Genomic DNA, 18,161 nt, shown 5'->3' on the forward strand with positions numbered 1-18,161 from the left:
TTCAGGGTGGGGACAGGACTTCAAGGGGGAGAGGAGAGTCGGGGCGGGCTAAAGGAGAGTCGGGCTGGCCAGAGGAGAGTCGGGGCGGGCGAAAGGAGAGTCGGGCAGCGACGGTAGAGTCAGGGCGGCATGTGCGGTATAGGGGTGTGCGTGGTATATAAAAATTTATTTACATAAATTACAGTTTACGCGCGTTTTACACGGGTGCGCGGTATATGAGTGAAGATACGGTAGTCTGTCACCACCCTTACCAGTTTAAGTGATCATCTTTTCTTTCATGATCTAGCCTTCTACTTGTATTTCTAACAATAAATAAAACTATAAAACAGCATAAGTGCCACTGAGCAAATTACATTGCTGCTGAAAATGATGAAGGAATCTCCCTGCCCCGATAAGCTCATCAGCACCTATAATTTTTAAACTATTATGTGGTGGTCATATAATTATATTTCAATGTTATGATTCACTATTTACCTCATGTTTAATTGTGTTCATTTTAATACTTACATGGGATTTATCTTTGTCCTGGGGACCTGTTTTGTCCATTCTATATGTTCACTGGTAGTATATTTACCTGTATACCATTATACTTTGTTTAATGACACAGTTAACCAGAAATAAATAAATTTTTATACAACTACTGACTACGCACTTTCAATTGCCATGGTAATTTATTTTAACCTCAGAAATAAAATGAGAAAATGAACATCATGAACACATATAGCGATTATCATCCAAATGTAATGAGCAATTAGCTTCAACACATTTTGTGAAGTCATGGAACAAAGATATTCTGCAGGGAAAAGAAAACCACAAATAAAGGATTACAGGTGGTAAACTTAGAATAATGTAAATAACGGAACTTACTGAATTTTACATACCTCTAGTAGGTGGCCTGGTTGGATTAGCAGAAAAAAACAGGTGAAAACCCCACAGCAAAAGATAAAGACCAGGAGAGGAGACAGGAGGGATGAAGCAGTTTAGCTTGGATCAGAGGAATAGACACTGCGGGCATAGGAAGAAGGCACTAGCGGCAACAGACCACAATACTGCAAACACAATATAAACCTGCGCCCATTTACCTTGCACTATAAAATCATGCACGCTATTGTCTTGCGCTATGACTTGTGTGCTATTGTCTTGCACTATAAAGTCCTGCACGCTATTGTCTTGCGCTCTAATGACTTGTGTGCTATTGTCTTGCGCTATAAAATCCTGTGCGCTATTGTCTTGCACTATAATGACTTGTGTGCTATTGTCTTGCGCTCTAATGACTTGCACGCTATTGTCTTGCGCTATAAAGTCCTGCACGCATCTGACCGCGCACGTTTGCGCGCATTTGTCTTGCGCGCTAATGACTATGAACCTAGGTACTCCTATCCTCCACTACCAACTCCCCCCTGCCCCAGATCAACATTGCACTTATGGTAACCAATGCTCCAGAAGCCGACGCTTGAGCATGCGCATACACTCAAGGCCCTTCAGCCCAACACAGAGTGGCGGAGTTGGCTTCTGGAGCATCGAGATTGTAAGTGTAATGTCAATCTGGAGCAGTAGGAAGCGGGTAGTGGAGGATAGGAGTGCCAGTTAATGAGGGGGAGAGAGATAGGAATGCCAGTCATGGGCAGAGTGGCAATAGGACTGCCGGTCATTGGGGAGGAGGAGGAGATAGCAATGGTCATCAGTGGGTATAGCAGTGGGTTAGCGCCTAAGAAAAGGATCTGGATGCCATTGTAGATAATACGATGAAACCTTCTGCCCAATGTGTGACAGCAGCAAAAAAGCAAACAGGATGCTAGAAATTATTAAAAAAAGGATGGTTAGCAAGACTAAGAATGTTATAATGCCCCTGTATTGCTCCATGGTGTGACCTCACCTGGAGTACTGCATTCAGTTCTGGTCTCCTTATCTTAAGAAAGATATAGCGGCACTAGAAAAGGTTCAAAGAAGAGCGACCAAGATGATAAAAGGGATGGAACGCCTCTCGTATGAGGAAAAACTAAAAAGGTTAGGGCTCTTCAGCTTGGAAAAGAAACGGCTAAGGGGAGATATGATTGAAGTCTACAAAATCCTGAATGGAGTAGAACGGGTACAAGTGGATTGATTTTTCACTCTGTCAAAATTACAAAGACTAGGGGACACTCGATAAAGTGACAGGGAAATTTTTAAAATCAATAGGAAGAAATATTTTTTTCACTCAGAGAATAGTTAAGCTCTGGAACACATTGCCAGAGGTTGTGGTAAAAGTGGATAGCGTAGCTGGTTTTAAGAAAGGTTTGGACAAATTCCTGGAGGAAAAGTCCATAGTCTGTTATTAAGAGATGGGGGAAGATTCTGCTTGCCCTAGATCGGTAGCATGGAATATTTCTACTCCTTGGGTTTGGCCAGGTACTAGGGACCTGAATTGGCCACTGTGAGAACGGGCTATTGGGCTTGATGGACCATTAGTCTGATCCAGTAAGGCTATTCTTATGTTGTCTTCGAGGGGGGGGGGGGGAAGATAGCCGTGCCGGGTATTTGGAGGGGTACAAAGTAGCATTGTTTGTCATCTGGCTGGGAGGGGAGGCGCTGTAAGCACTCAACACTGCCTTCCTGGATAGTACCAAAACACGTTTAAAAGTACTATCCTCTACCCCCATCTGTTGTAGTAACCAAAAGAAATCACATGAAATAACATCCTTATTGTTTCATCTTTGCAGTGCATTTATCAAACAGGCACTCAGTATTTTTTGTTTAAAATACTCACAACTGTTAACAACGCTCCTTCCTTGTTGGCCTTTTCAGTTTTGAACTTCTCAGATTAGTTTCTTTCCATGACTCCCAGGGCTGTGGTCTTCTCTCTTCCTCCCCTTTCCAAAAGTAATATAAACCAGTCACTAGTTTCAGTAGGAAACAGGAATGTTGCAGTTACTAATCTAAGTAGGTTACTGTGAAAAATATATTCTTCCCTCCCTGTTCCAAAGCCCCCCCTCATCGTTTAAAATACAAAGGCGTCATTGGCATGGCAGTGATTTTCTAGCACTGCTTGTGGCATCTTTTGTGCCGTTACTATGCCATGGCCGCTCAAGCAGAAACAGGAAGTTGCATCAGAGGGGGTGGACTGCAGCAGGGGAACAGCATTGAGGAAGCTGTGAGCAGTGTTAGAAAATCACTGGCGACCCCTTTGCATTTTAAAAGGTAAGAGGGGCTTTGGAATAGGGTGAGGAGAAGGGAAGGACATCATGGCCCATGGGGCACCTTAGAGCTGTGGTATCCAGGGCAGTTGCCCTGCTTGTCCCCCTTCCCCCTAAATTCTGGTGGTGTGTGAATGTCTATGTTAAGGGTTCTGGTGAGACAAAATAAATGAAAGGCCTTTGCTAGAATGACATCCAGGGATGGATCACTGAAAACTTTAGAAAAAAATGAGAAGGCCATTGTGAAGCATAACTTTTAAAAAAAATAAACATATATTTATTTAGCGTATGTCCCCAAATAACGTATGTGTAGGGAAAATTTTAGATAAAAAGCAAAAGAAAGAAATAGATAGACAGGCTCAGAAAGAAAGCCTTTATCCTATTCTCTGTCCTGAGTAGGTTCCTCTGTTAAATCCCTCTTGAATCCTCTACTGGGGTCAAAGTGCCGAGTTTTGAAAAGCCGTCTGGACACCCGGACATGTCCTCTAAAAAGAGGACATGTCTAGGAAAAACCGGACGTCAGGTAACCCTAGACTGGTCCCACTTGCCTCATGAGATAAATAGGAAAAGCTCCTATGGCAGCTGGGATCTGGCAGGACTCTTGAATGGACTTTTCCTAAAGTTCTCTCCCTGAAAGCTTCTTGTTCCAAATCCTGATTTCTGCCAATCTCCTCCACTCCTTAGGTAGACTTATCCAGTCTAGGGGAATTAGCTCTGCCTGGGACCGATGCAGAAAAGCTTTCATGCACTGATATCTAAGCCCACAGCTTTCAGCGCAAACTTAATGCCCAATTTTTTGCATATCATCTGTATATCACAAAAATTACTAATGTGGGGAGTGTGTGGGTGGTCTACTCCTTATATGGTAGTACTATGAGACTATTGCTAGGAGTCATCAACTTGATTTTGAATCCCAATGCCGACTCAAGCAGAAGCAGAGGGAAATTGCTGCTACACAATGTGGCTGCTGGTTGGGCTTGAGGAGCAGAGGGCATCAGGAGAGTGGGTAGGGCTCAGGGATGTTTTCTATGTCGGGGCAAAGTTTGGAGTTAATACGCAGGTTCTGAACTTGGGTTGGCTGGGTTCTGGACTTGTGGGGGTTTGGTTGTAGATGGGAGGCTTGAGAGGATTTGACATCAGAAGGAAGGTCCATTTTCAGATTGGGGGTGGGGAATTAGGAGGCCAAAGGGTAAGCCGTCCTGCCATTTTAATTTTAACAGCTGCACTATGAACCAAGGGGTCAACATTCAGCTGGTAGCACTTGGCATTTTGATGACCACTGCTAGTTTTATGGTCAGAAACTCAATGTTGGACCATGTCCAAGCTTCGGCATTGAACTTCTGGGTTTGCAGAGCTGGCTAAAACATAGCCAGTTAAATGCAATATTCAGCTCTTATTCGGCTATAGAGTACTGCATAAAGATAGGACTGACTTTTAGTGCAGATATTGATCAGCCCTAGTCAGTTATATGCCTCTCTGAATATCTGCTTAGGCTGTTCATCCAGATTTAACTGGATAGAACATTCCTGCCCAGTTAAATCCCACTGAATATAGAGTCCAAAATGTACAGCTATTCCAGTAATTATGGAAGGTGTGTTGTTTTGTTTTTTTGCATTATCATTCCTGATGTATTTAGTATAATTCTTTTCTTCTATTTCAGAAAACAGCTTCTTGTTTGACAGCTATCACACATGCAACTATACTGTAACAAAAAATGTCACTAAAGTGGTCGCTTACCAGAAAGCCTATGAAGCAACCACTCTGTGTGGATGGTGGATTCCATGGCGGAATTGTTCTAAGACACATTACAGAACTGAGTATCATTCCATCGAAGTCCCAGAAACGATGACATTCACAGACTGCTGCCAGGGATATGAGCGAGTGGGCCTTTACTGTGTGTTATGTAAGTACTGACTGGCCATTAATGGAAACTGTATTGCACATTGGAGAAGGTATTCTCAACCCAGTCCTCAGAACACATCTAGTCAGTTAGGTTGGTCCTGGATTGGGTCAAGTAAAATATTCATTAGCACTACTTCACCTTCTAACACTGAAGTTCAAGAAAACATTTAGCCCTAATATTAGATAGCGGTATCTTTTGTTCAGGTTTGTGTGCCTTTAGTTCTTTATTAATTTTCTGATCGCTGGCCCCTTCAACTTGAGGAATAGAGTCGTGGAGGGGCATAATAAAAAAAATCATCTAAGTCCCCTTTTGGCCTAAGACCATAAATGTTGAAAGTAGAAGCAGGGAAAATGTCCATTATAAAAAAAACATCCAAAAGGAGGGTTTTTTTGATAATGGCCTGCCTATACGTTCAGCTTTTTAAATGCCCAGACCACCACTACGTCTAAACTTACAACATATAATCAACCTAATAAAAGCCTAAGTCTCAAACGCCCAAAATAAGGGCTTTTAGGCGAAGGAGGGGCCAGTCCTTCACCTAAAAGCTGGATTCTGTAACCGGTGTCTGTCAAAACCAACAACAGTTACAGAATCCACCCCCCTCCCCATCCGACAACGATACGGGCAGGATGGAGCCCAAGCCCTCCTGCCTGGCGACCCCCCCCCTGACAATGATCCGGGCAGGAGGGAGCCCAAGCCCGGGGTGTTGTGGGGTTGGTAGGGGTGTCTCACGGGTCAGCGGGTGGGGGGAGGTATTTGGCTGGCTGATCGGGGGTTCAGGGGTGGTTGTGGGGAGGCTGCATCAGGGCAAGATGGCCTGGGATCCCTCCTGACCGGATCTTAGTGGGGCTGGGGGGTAGGGGGGGTCGCCTGGGCAGGAGAGCTTGGGCTCCCTCCTGCCTGGATCGTTGTGGGGGGAAGGTGTCATGGGGCAGGAGGGCTTGGGCTCCCTCCTGCCCGGATCGTTGTCAGGGGGGGTGTCACGGGGCAGGAGGGCTTGGGCTCCTTCCTGCCCAGATCGTTGTGGGGGGAGGGGTGTTGTGGGGCAGGAGAACTTGGGCTCCCTCCTGCCCGGATCGTTATGGGGGGGGGGTTGCGGGGCAGGAGGGGTTGAGTTTCCTCCTGCCTGGATCATGGCGGGGGGAGGGGTGGATTGCTGCAGGAGAGATGCAATCAATGCTATGGGTGCTCATAATAAAAAAAAACCCATCTAAAAAGTGGCCTAAATGGGTATTTGGACAATGAAAGAGCCTGATCGTCCAAGTACCCATAATCAAAACTGGTTTTAGACGTATCTAAAACCAGCTTAGGCCTTTCCCCTGCCTCTAAACGCATAGAGCAAAAAGGCATTTTTAGAGGAGCGGAAAGGGCGGGAGGTGGGCCGACCTAGACATAGGCGTACAGTAGGTATAATCAAAAGTTTAGGCAGGTTGCCTAGTCGGCACTTATACATTTTGACTTAGACCAAGTCAAAACAGGTATAAGTGCTGAAAAAGGACCCACTGATCTGATGGCGGCTGGCGCAATCAGCTCAGCGGCCCGGCAACCTACCCACCCCTCACCGCAACCATTGCGGCAGGAGAGATGCCTCATCTCCCCTGCCGCAATAGCGATACCACCAAGTGCCACCAAACGCCATCAGCTCAGTGGGCCCTTTTTCAGCACTTATACCTGTTTTGACTTGGTCTAAGTCACAATGTATAAGTGCCGACTAGGCAACCTGCCTAAACTTTTGATTATACCTGCTGTACGCCTATGTCTAGGTCGGCCCATCTCCCGCCCTTTCCGCTCCTCTAAAAACGCCTCTTTTTGCTCTATGTGTTTAGAGGCAGGGGAAAGACCTAAGCTGGTTTTAGATACGCCTAAAACCAGCTTTGATTATTGGTACTTGGATGATCAGGCTTTTTGATCGACCAAGTACCCATTTAGGCCACTTTTTAGATGGGGTTTAAGTATTTTACTAAGGGTTAATTTTATTTCTGAAATGTAGAAGTATTTCTTGAAGTGTAATTACTATAAATAAAAAAGTTAATAAAAAACATATTTCAGGGGGTGCAACTGACGCAGGATGTAAAACCCTCTTTTTGTACCAGCGGCTACTTGTTCACAAAAAGAGTTTATAATCAATAATGACTCCCAGACACACAATTATGAGCAAGCCTGACAACCCCACCAAGACCTACCCCCTCCAGGCAATTGGGGGAGGGGTTTACTTAATTCCCCCGACTCCCTTCCCCCAACCTGGTACCTTTAAATTCTTTAGGTCGTCACCAGCAGCGAGTAGCAAACACATTCCCCTTGCTCATGCCAGCTTTGAGCCTTCCATCTGATGCAACTTCCTGGTCCTACAAACTGGAAGTTATGTGAAGAGGGAAGGCTCGGGCTGACACAATTAGAGGGAATGTATTGCTGCTTACTTCTGGGAAAGGATTTAAAGATACTGTAGGGTCGGGGAGTAGAGTTAAGAAATCCCCTGATCTCCAGGAGGGAGAGTTACCAGGAGTTTTCAGCTGGCAGGACTTGGGGATCCCCGAAAGTCACATTGCTGCTGTGCCATTGCTGGGTGGGCCTGAGTCCAAAGTGGGTGGATCTGTGCCCACCCAGGTCTTCCTATAGCTATGCTACTGCTCCCAGCTATTTAAAGCTAAATTTTGTTCCCGGGACAATAGAGGATTAAGAAATAGGACATATGCAGAGGAAAGGAGACCCAACCTCATGCTGTAAACATGCACATGTATAGAAACATGACAGCAGATAAGGGCCAAATGGCCCATCTAGTCTGCCCATCCGCAGTAACCATTATCTCTTTCTTTCTCTGAGAGATCCCACATGCCTATCCCAGGCCCTTTTGAATTCAGACACAGTCTCTGTTTCCACCACCACTACCATGCATCTACCACTACCACCCTTTCTGTAAAAAAAGTATTTGCTCAGATTACTCCAGAGCCTAACACCCCTTAACTTCATCCTATGCCTCTCATTGCAGAGTTTCCTTTCAAATGAAAGAGACTCAACTCATACACATTTATATTATGTAGGTATTTAAACGTCTCTATCATATCTCCCCTCTCCCGCCTTTTCTCCAAAGTATACAGATTGATATCTTTAAGTCTGTCCCCCATACGCCTTATCAAGAAGACCACACACCATTTTAGTAGCCTTCCTCTGGACCAACTCCATCCTTTTTATATCTTTTTGAAGGTGCGGCTTCCAGAATTGTACACAATATTCTAAATGAGGTCCCACCAGAATCTTATACAGAGGCATTAATATCTCCTATTTCCTACTGTCCATACCTCTCTCTATGCAACCTTGTAACATAACTATGAAATCAAATTTGATGCACAGGCTTTTATGTAATACTTTATCATGTGACTCAGGATGCTCAAAAATCTGCCGTGCAAATAAGACTGGTTTTACTTGCAGTCTTAGTTGCAAGGCAGCTCAGCTTCCAATGCTCAAAAGGGTTTTAGCAGCCACAGAAAACCCTATGCAAATGCATTACAAGGAATTCATTAGTACCAGTTTGGCATTGCTGGTGGTGGGTTTGTGTTGCTACTATTTGGGGTTTTGCCACTATTTGTGTTGCTACTATTTGGGGTTTGTGACTTGGATTGGCCACTGTGGAAACAGGATAAAAGAGTTAGATGGATAAAAGGAGGCCTAAATTTGGTTTACTGGAAATTTGGATTATCAAAATACAGAAACAATTAGTTTTAATCATATGTCTTTCAAAATTTTATAATTTTTATAAGTAATATCAGAGTCCAATTTAACATTGAAAAAGCTACCGAGTCTTAGTAAAATAATTTAAGGCTAATTTTGGTCACCTTTTACGAAGCTGCGCTAGAGGTTTATAGAGTGCACTGAATGCACTGGCGCTGCTCTGATGCTCATAGGAATTAAGGACGTGGCTAGAACATGACTACCCAAATTATACTATTATTGGACTAGGGTTAAGGTTAGGTTTGTTTTGCAAAATGATCAGGAAACAAATTCCCCTGTACACTCCTGATCATAGAAGGTCACACAGTTCATGGGTAGTGTGCTATCTACACCTGGCTTCCACTTAGGCCCACACTACTGGGTACTGTAGCCTTGGTTTTCATTAACAAAATCTGGCACTCTTCTAGATCCACTGGTCAGTTAGCTGCGTTCTAATCATTCCATAGGTCTAGACATTCAGTAACCTTGTGCTGGAGATTTAGTTTTTGCTTAACATCCTGTCCCATCAGGCATGCTGATTTTCAGATATTCCCAGGCTGCACTCCTAATAATGATTCATGAATACACAAGTTTCAGAATGTAGCCTGAAAATTTTGAACTTCTGTTTATCAAGATCAACAAAATTATTTAAAATTATGAAGAAAACTGCAAAATGTACCTGAGAGCGAGTAATTTAATTTAGTGATACGCTAGAAAAGACTGATAATGCAAGCTAAATAAAGAGAAAGTAGTTTGTAACTTGCTGTATGAAACCAGGTGAAGAAACTAAGAGCTCCTTTTACAAAGGTGCATTAGGGCCTTAATGCACGGAATAGTGCACGCTAAAATGCCGCGCACGCTAGCCACTACCGCCTCCTTTTAAGCAGGTGGTAATTTTTCAGCTAGCACACGCTAATCTTGTGCGTGTGCTAAAAAAGCTAGTGCACTTTAGTAAAAGGAGCCCTAAGATTTGGTACCTTTTCACAGGTCATATGCAAATGCATTACAAGGAACCTGTGAAAAAAAAAAATTAATTTCATAGCTAGACTTCCTCCCCCCCTCTCAAAGCTACCGCTCACCATACTGAATCCACTTTTTCCCCATTAACAGTACTTTGTATTCCGTATTCTCTGACTCTTCAATGTCTTCTTCACCATTTGTATTCTGTTATTCGCTGGCTTTCCAACCATTTCAATGTAATATGTTAAAATTATATTGTAATCTATGTATATCATTCTTCTTGCCAATATGCACCATTGTAATCTCTGATCGCTCTGTGACCTCTTCTCTATCTGTATGTTGTAATTCGCTGACTGTATAGCTATTCTTCTCTGTGAACCGCCTAGAAGTCGCAAGATTAAGGCGGTATAGAAAAATAAAATTATTATTATTATTATATTATGATGAAATTATTGTGGTTATTAAGTAAGTGAGCCAAAATTAACAGCATGGGTATACACTACACAAATTGTTGTATTTGATAGTCTAAAAATTTTTTTTAGTCATAAATAGAACTCAACTGACATTGTTGCCTTGTTTCTCAAGTAAGCCTGCACTAAGACTTGGTACCTTTTCTTAGATTGCGACACATTATGTACATCTTCTGTGGTAATACATGTATTTTATGAAAGGCTCAGCACTCAAGCCTTTTGTAAAATATCGGTCTAATCTTAAATGTTCCTTTTCTCACATAAATGACCAGTATAAAGTTGTTTTCCATATTTTTTTGAATATGTAATTTTATATGTTTCTGCCCCAGGCAATTTTAAAAGTGCATACTTAAACTTGTAAAGTGCTATTCACATGCTGAAATCATTTATAATATCATCCTAAGGGTATTCCTAACACAATACAGTCATTTTATCATTGCATGCGGTCAGGGCCTTCAGGGGATTCGCCCCACTCCCTAAAGGTCCTGACGGCACTTCTCTGAATTTGATTGGTTGAGCAGGCAACAGGCAGATGCTGCTCAGCCAATCAAATTCAGATCAATACTGTTAGCACCTTTAGGGGGTTTGGAGAATCCCCAGCCCAAGAGCCCTGATTTTTTTGTTTGATGCAGTTTGACTGGTTGATCAGGCTGTCTACTCAACAAATCAATAAGCATCAAGCAAAAAGTAAACAAAAAAATAAAAAAGCAGGGATGTAGAGCTGGAGATTCACTAAATTCCCTGAAAGCCTTCACTGCATTCCACTGAACCAAACACATCAAGTATTCACGGTTCACTGCATTGGGCCCATTTTCAAAAGACAAACATGTCCAAAAAACAGCATAAAGTGGTACTTGGACCTTTTTTCGCCAAAACGTCCAAATTGCCATTTTTGAAACCTTAAGCTTTAGATAGTTTTCTATACCGTTTGTCAGTAGTTCATCTAAATATCATGGGGGCATATTGGAGGTGTGGTTTAGGTGGGACTAGGACAGGCTTATGACTTGCACATTTTGCAGGAATGATCAAACATTTCACATTTTGGACATTTGGGGCTTGACCTGTTTTAACAATGAATAAGTGCCACCAAGTTAGCCACTGGTGGTCACCAGGGCCGGAATAACGGAAAGGCTCAGGAGGCACGGGCCTAGGGCCCGAAATTGTGAGGGGAGCCCACTCACCGTCACCTTTCCAATTTTTTTTTTTTTTAAACTGCCATGACAGCAAAATCAGGCCTCCCCCCTGATGATAGCAAGATCAGGCCTCCCCCCCTTCCAATGACAGCAAAATCGGAGCCCCCTCCGATGACAGCAAGATTGGGCCCCCCTCCCCCCCAAAGACAGCAAGATCGGGCCTCACCCCCCCACCGATGACAGCAAGATCGGGGCTCGCCCCCCCCCCCCCCGATGATTGCAAGATCAGGCCCCACCACGGCATCAATAGCAAGATCAGCCACAGCACCTGCAAGTGGTGCTCAGCCCAAAGCTTCCCCTCTGACGCAGCTTCCTGTTTCTGCCTGGGCAGTTCGCGGCAGAGGGAAGATTTGGACTGAACACCGTTTGCAGGTGCTGTGGCTGATCTTGCTACCCGCTGGCTGATCTTGCTACCCGCTGGCGTTCTTCACCACGTCTATGGGATGAAAGTGGGAGTCTCCGCAGCAGGTGAGTGCCGTGGGAGGGGTGGCTCCAGGATGCGTGAAAAGGGAGTTCCGGGGGGGGGGGTATTTGCTGCAGGTGTTGGGTGCAGTGGGGAAGGAAGAAGAGGAGTAGCTTGTGGCGCAAAGGGTGCTACAAACTGTAGCCCCTCCAAGAAGTCTGTAGAGGGGGTGAAGGGCCTGGATGCAGTGGGGAAGAAGGAGCTGGAGAGGAATGCGGGCTGCAAGCACCCCGAGGAGCTGAGTGGGAGAAGTGGAGGAGCAGAGGTTGGAAACCCTCGGAGGAACAGGAGAAGGTGGTGATGGGGAGGGTTACAGGCCACAAATGCTCCAAAGAATAATTAATAATGTAAGTGGTGACCCACGCAAAGGTGAGGGGAAGGGAGGGAGATGGGCCTGGGGTGGAGGCTCGGAGTAGGAGAGAGAGAAAGGGGCAGATGGGCAGATGATGGAAGTGGGAAGAAGGGAGAGAGAGAAGAGGGCACATGGATATCAGTTGAGAGGGGAGAGCAGATGCTTTATGGAAGTGGAGAAAGAGAACATATACTGGATGGAAGGAGGGGAGAAAGAAAAAGTCATATGCTGGAGGGGGGGAAGAAGAGAGTTAGTGAGATAGTGGAGGGGTGAAGGAAAGGGGTGGCAATCTCTGGGTAGGCACAGTGAAAAGAGGGAAACTGAGGACTGAATAGTAAGAGAGAATTTAATTTAGACAGAAGAAAATAGAGAAGAGAGAGATGCCAGAGCATGGGGGGAAGGAGACAGAAATATCAGATCTGAGTGGAGGAAATGGAAGGAGAGAAATGCCAGACCACGAAGGGAACAGAGGGAAGAAGATGGATGCCAGACCAAGAGGGCAGGGGGAGGGCAGGAGGAGAAATGGAAAGATGGAAGGGGGTTGGTAGACAGTTTCTAGAAGGGGCAGACAGTGGATGGAAGGAAGAAAATGACTATTTGAGGAAAGCAGAAACTGGGAGACAAAGGTTGTTAGGTGCCATCAACTCGTGCTCAAGTCTTAGTCCAATGTTAGATGAATATTGGAGAAGAACAAAGAACAACAAAACCCTCTATACAAGGGGTGCCTACACTTTTTTTGGCTTGTGAGCTACTTTTAAAATGACCAAGTCAAAATGATCTACCAACAATAAAATTTTAAAAAACACAAAGCACACTGTATGCAGAGAAAATGTTAATTATCATTTGTATTCGGGGTTTTTATCAGATGTCAAGGCAGATGACTTTAAAATATGCAATGTCACCTCAGTAACAACTATACAAAAATAGACAAATATACCCCCTCCCCTTTTACTAAACCGTGATAGCGTTTTTAGCGCAGGAAGCTGTGCTGAATGCCCTGTGCTGCTTTCGATGCTCATAGGCTCCCTACACTAAAAACTGCTATTGCAGTTTAGTAAAAGGGGGCCATAGTACAAAATATAGACAGCAGATATAAATTCGCAAAACGGACACATTTTGATCACTAAATTGAAAAAAATAATTTTTCCTACCTTTTTGTCTGGTGATTTCATGAGTCTCTGGTTGCACTTCCCTCTTCTGTAAAGCCAATATTTCTTTCTTTCTGCCTTTCTTTCTCTCTCCCCCTGCCCCCCCCCCCCTTTCTTTTACCTTTCTTTTTCTTTCCCCTTGGCCCCCCTCTTTCTTTCTGCCTTTCTTTCTCTCGCCCCCTGGCCCCCCCTTTCTTTCTGCCTTTCTTTCTCTCTCCCCCTGCCCCCCAAACCATCGTGCCGATTTCTCCACTTCCCCGATTCTTTCCCTATCCCCACCCCAAGCAACTAATACGATTTCTTCCTGCTGCTTCCCCGAGTCAGACCTGGCGCGTACAAGCGCCGGGCCCACAAGACTTCACATCTGACGTCAATTCTAACGTTGGGGAGGAAGTTCCAGGTCAGCCAGGCAGCGATTGGTTGGCCCAGAACTTTCTCTCCAACGTCAGAATTGACGTCAGAGGTGAAGTTTTGTAAGTCCGGTGCTTGTACACACCAGGCCTGGCTTGGGGAAGCAGCAGGGAGACAAAGATCGCAAAGGCAACGCGATCGACTCGCATTGCCTTTGCAATCGACCATTTGGACACCCCTGCTCTATGCCTTTGTTTTATCGACTACAGCAAAGCTATTGACTGTGTGGATTACAATAAAATATGGAGAACTCTAGTGCAAACACATAATTCAGCTGATAGAGAGCCTATATGAAAATCAAGACGACAAAGGTAGAAAAAAAATTCTATTAAAAATTTTTTTTTGTTATAGGATAAAGTAGTATTGTAGCTGTGTTGATAAATGTTTATAAATAGAAAATGGAAATATGGTGATCATTTTATTGGACTAATTTTAATACATTTTTGATTAACTTTTAGAGGCCACATTCTCCTTCTTCAGGTCAGGACAGGATACTGTAATAGCTGACCTAATGAAAGAGGGTTTGATTTTGAAACTTAATTAAAAAATGTATTAGTCCAATAAAATGATATCTTATTTTTCATTTTTTGTTTTATTTGTTAATTTGTAAAGTGATTTGAATTCTCCTTATTTTCTGCTTATCTTCTTTTGTTCCACGTTGGATTCTTTGGTAGACTGCTTGCCTTGTTGTTTTGTTACAAATTAGCATACATGGAGTGGAACATACCAGAGGAGTTACAGATTTGGTTGTTTATACATATGGGTTAAAGTTAGATGACAGAGTGAGGCAGTTGAGACAAGTTGCAAATTTGGTTATTAATATAGACATGTTTTGGATAGTATTACTGCTTTACAATGCATTTGAACACTTTTATATACGTATGGAAAGTTTTTAGAGTTAAAATCCTGGGCAAGTAGGTGGGAAGGAAGGGGGAATTTGTTCAGAGATGTTTGGGGCTTGCATAGAACTAAAACTGGAACAATAAGAAAAAATCCAATGGGATCTGCAGTAATTACACCAACAAGGAAAAACCAAACGAAAACTGCAGACTGTGTACAAGATGCAGGCAATATTTATTAAAATTAAAATGCAGTAATGTAAAACCTTATTACCAACCAAGGGACCCGACACGTTCCGTGTTTCGGACAACACACCTTCGTCAGGGGTCCAAGCTTCATTTTTGGCAGCGATTTTTAGCGTATGAACCACACAGGCATTTGTTGTCATCTTCATTTTTTGCGGTTTATTTTATACCTTATTTACCATGGACCCCTGACGAAGGTGTGTTGTCCGAAACATGGACCATGTCGGGTCCCTTGGTTGGTAATAAGGTTTGTTGTTTGTTTTGAATTTTATAATAAAAGAAAAAAAGAAATACAAGTGGAAATAAAGAAGTAAATAATAAAACAGGTAAATGGGGACGGAATATGGGCGGGGCAGGGTGTGGGGTATGGGCGGGGCATAGCTAGGGGGCCCGGTGTACTTGTGTGCCTAGGGGACCTTGAATAATTAATCCTGCCCTAGTGGTCACTGACCCCCTCCTACTCCCCAAAGATCTGAATGATACAGAACGTACCTGTTGTATGACAGCAGCAGATGTAATGGCCAGTCCTAGTAGAGCAACAAGCAGGTGTCTGGAATTGCCTGGTGGTCAGTGAAGTGGACTGCAGAGAAGGAGACTCAGGCCCATATCCCACCCTAACTAGTACACTTCTGGTGGAAAGTGTGAGCCCACCAAAACCCTACAGTTCTGACATATAAGTGATACCTGCAGGCATAAGCACTATTGGGGTGGTATATAGTTGGGAACAGTAGCTTGTGGTTGAGTTTTGGAGGGCTTCCCATACAATGTAAGGGAGTTATTGTGAGATGTGTACCTGAGACCCTTTTTGTGAAGTTCATTGCAGTGCCCTCAGGGCAGGATTAATTCTTCGAGGGCCCCTAGGCGCACAAGCACACTGGGCCCCCCTGGCCCTGCCTCACCCCACCCCACCCATGCCCCGTCCCTACCCCACTCATGTCCTGCCCCCATGTATCTGTTTTCTTATTTACTTCTTTATTTCCCCTTGTATTTCTTTCTTTTTTTAAATTCAAAACAAAGATTAGCATACCAGTGCACAGGTTTTCTTCTATGCAACCCCAAAACATCTCTGAACAAATCCCCCTTCCTTCCCTTCCCACCTACTTTAACTCTGAACCCTTTCCATGCTTATATAAAAGTGTTCAAATATTTGTAAAGCAGTAATACTATCCGAAATATAAGTCTATATTAATAACCAAGTTTACAATGCCTCTCAACTGCCCCACTCTATATCAACCAACTGTAACCCATATGTATAAACAACCAAATCTGTAACTCCTCTAGTACGTTCCACTCCATCTATGTTAACTTGCAACGAAACAACAAGGCAAGCAGTCCACCAAAGAATCCAACATGAAACAAAAGAAGATTGGCAGAAAAATAAGGAGATTCAAATCAGGTTAATTCAAGGTGCTCCCAAGAACCATGCCTGATGCATTTCGCCAAACAAGGCTAGCCAACACTAACAAAAAAAACCATGTCTTTCATACAACCAGAACACAGAAAACACCTTCACCTAATATGGAATATGTAATCACAAACTAACCTCTCCCCCTTTTACAAAACTGTAGTATGGTTTTTAGCCACGGCCAGCGCTAAAAAATGCTCTACAGTTTTGTAAAAGGGGGGATAAAATAGAAATACGTAGACAAAGGTTAAATAAAACCACCAAGAAGCTGGACTCTACATACAATGCAACACCACAGAAACAGCGATGCATGTCCCCTAAAGAAAAAAAATAAATAAATAGAAAATTTTCTTCTACCTTTGTCTTGTCTGGTCTCAGCTCTCCTCATCTTCTTGTCACTCTCTTCATTTCATCTTCTGTCCTTTCAGTGCCACTTCCAGAAAATGTATGCCTCCCCCTTCCACCTTTCCCTTCACCACATTGGTCTGGCATCCATCTTCTTCCATTCCCTCTTCCAATGGTCTGGCATCTCTCTCCTCTACTCTTCTTCCCTTCCCTCTCCCACACCCACATCCACACCCCCATAGTCTGGCATTTTACTCTCTCCTCTCCCGTCTCCCCACTTGCATCAGCATCAGCCCCCTTTCTTTCCCTCCAACCAAATTCCATCCAGTATCCTTCCCCCTTTCCTTGCACACCAATTCCATCAGCATCTCCCCCTTTCTTTCCCTCCAACCCAATTCCATCCAGTATCCTTCCCCCTTAGGTTTTCCCCCTTTCCCTGAACCCCAATTCCATCAGCATCTGCCCTCTTTCTTTCCCTTCAACTCAATTCCATCCAGTATCCTTCTCCTTATATCTCTCCCCTTCCCCTGCACACCAATTCCATCAGCATCTGCCCCTTTCTCTCCTTCCACCACCCTTCCATACCACCCTGCCCCCTTTCTCTCCCTCTACCACCCTTCTAGGTCAGAGGGGGCCCGCTGAAGAAAGAGGACTCAAGTGTTTGTTGGATTTTTTTTTCCTTTGGCAACGCGGCCCCCCCCCCCCCCCCCCCGGGAAAGTTCGGTAGTGCTGGCCCCCCCCCCCGGGAAAGATCAGAAGTGCTGGGCCCCCCTCCCGGGAAAGATCAGCAGCGCTAGCCCTCCCCCCGGGAGATCGACAACCCCCCCCAGCATCAACAGCAACAAACCGGAATGTGACGTCAGAGGGAGTGGACTGACAGATACAAAGAGTTGCTGCAAGGTCCCATGATGACTGCGTCTGCCGGCTCTGTTCAGGGAAGAAGTAAGTGACACAGTCATCGCGGGACCTTGCAGCAACTCCTTGCATCTGCCGGTCCACCCCCTCCGATGTCATTTATTCAGGTTAGTTGATGTCCATGCTGGGGGGAGGGTGGTGTTGTCGGTCTCCCGGAGGGGGGGGCCCAATGCTGTCGATCTTTCCCGGGGGGCTCGTGTTGCCAAGGGAAAAAAAACACCTGAGTCCTCTTTCATCGGGCCCCCCTGCCCGTGCCTACTGGGCCTATTCATTAATCCAGTCCTGAGTGCCTTCCTAGGGTGCTCCACTGTTCTGCTGGCATGTCTTTGTGGCCAGCCTACTAAAAGCACTGGGACCTCCTACATCCCAATGGATTATTTGGTAAACTAAACTAAACCAAACTAAAACTTGGCTTTGTATACTGGGTCTTCAACCAAAATGGAGCTCGACTCGGTTAACAGAAACTAAAAGAAGTGTTTAGCAAATAAAATAGATTTTAAAGATTTGTGAAAAAGTTGAAAAGGACCAGGACCTCTTAAGATAAGAGGAAGTCTTGTTCCATAGTTGAGATAATTTGAGAACCAAGGTTGACTGAAATTCTTGATTCCTTTGATTCCTTTCACTGAAGGAAGG

The 18,161-nt window shown here is 44.3% G+C and overlaps 1 protein-coding gene across 2 annotated transcripts in view; it reads left to right on the forward strand.

The window, feature by feature from the left end:
• UMODL1 (uromodulin like 1) overlaps positions 1-18,161 on the forward strand; it is a 171,345-nt gene that overhangs the window by 7,935 nt on the left and 145,249 nt on the right. Inside the window, exons 1-2 of one of the 2 annotated variants that reach the window (XM_033940477.1) lie at positions 3,092-3,177; positions 4,834-5,076. In XM_033940477.1, coding sequence (XP_033796368.1) covers positions 5,019-5,076 — 58 coding nt within the window. In that variant the 5' untranslated portion in view covers positions 3,092-3,177; positions 4,834-5,018. Of the gene's footprint in view, positions 1-3,091; positions 3,178-4,833; positions 5,077-18,161 lie in introns of those variants that run through there. The other variant, XM_033940476.1, reaches the window with a different exon arrangement.

Source organism: Geotrypetes seraphini, chromosome 4 (genome assembly GCF_902459505.1).
Source record: "Geotrypetes seraphini chromosome 4, aGeoSer1.1, whole genome shotgun sequence".
Lineage (NCBI taxonomy): Eukaryota > Metazoa > Chordata > Amphibia > Gymnophiona > Dermophiidae > Geotrypetes > Geotrypetes seraphini.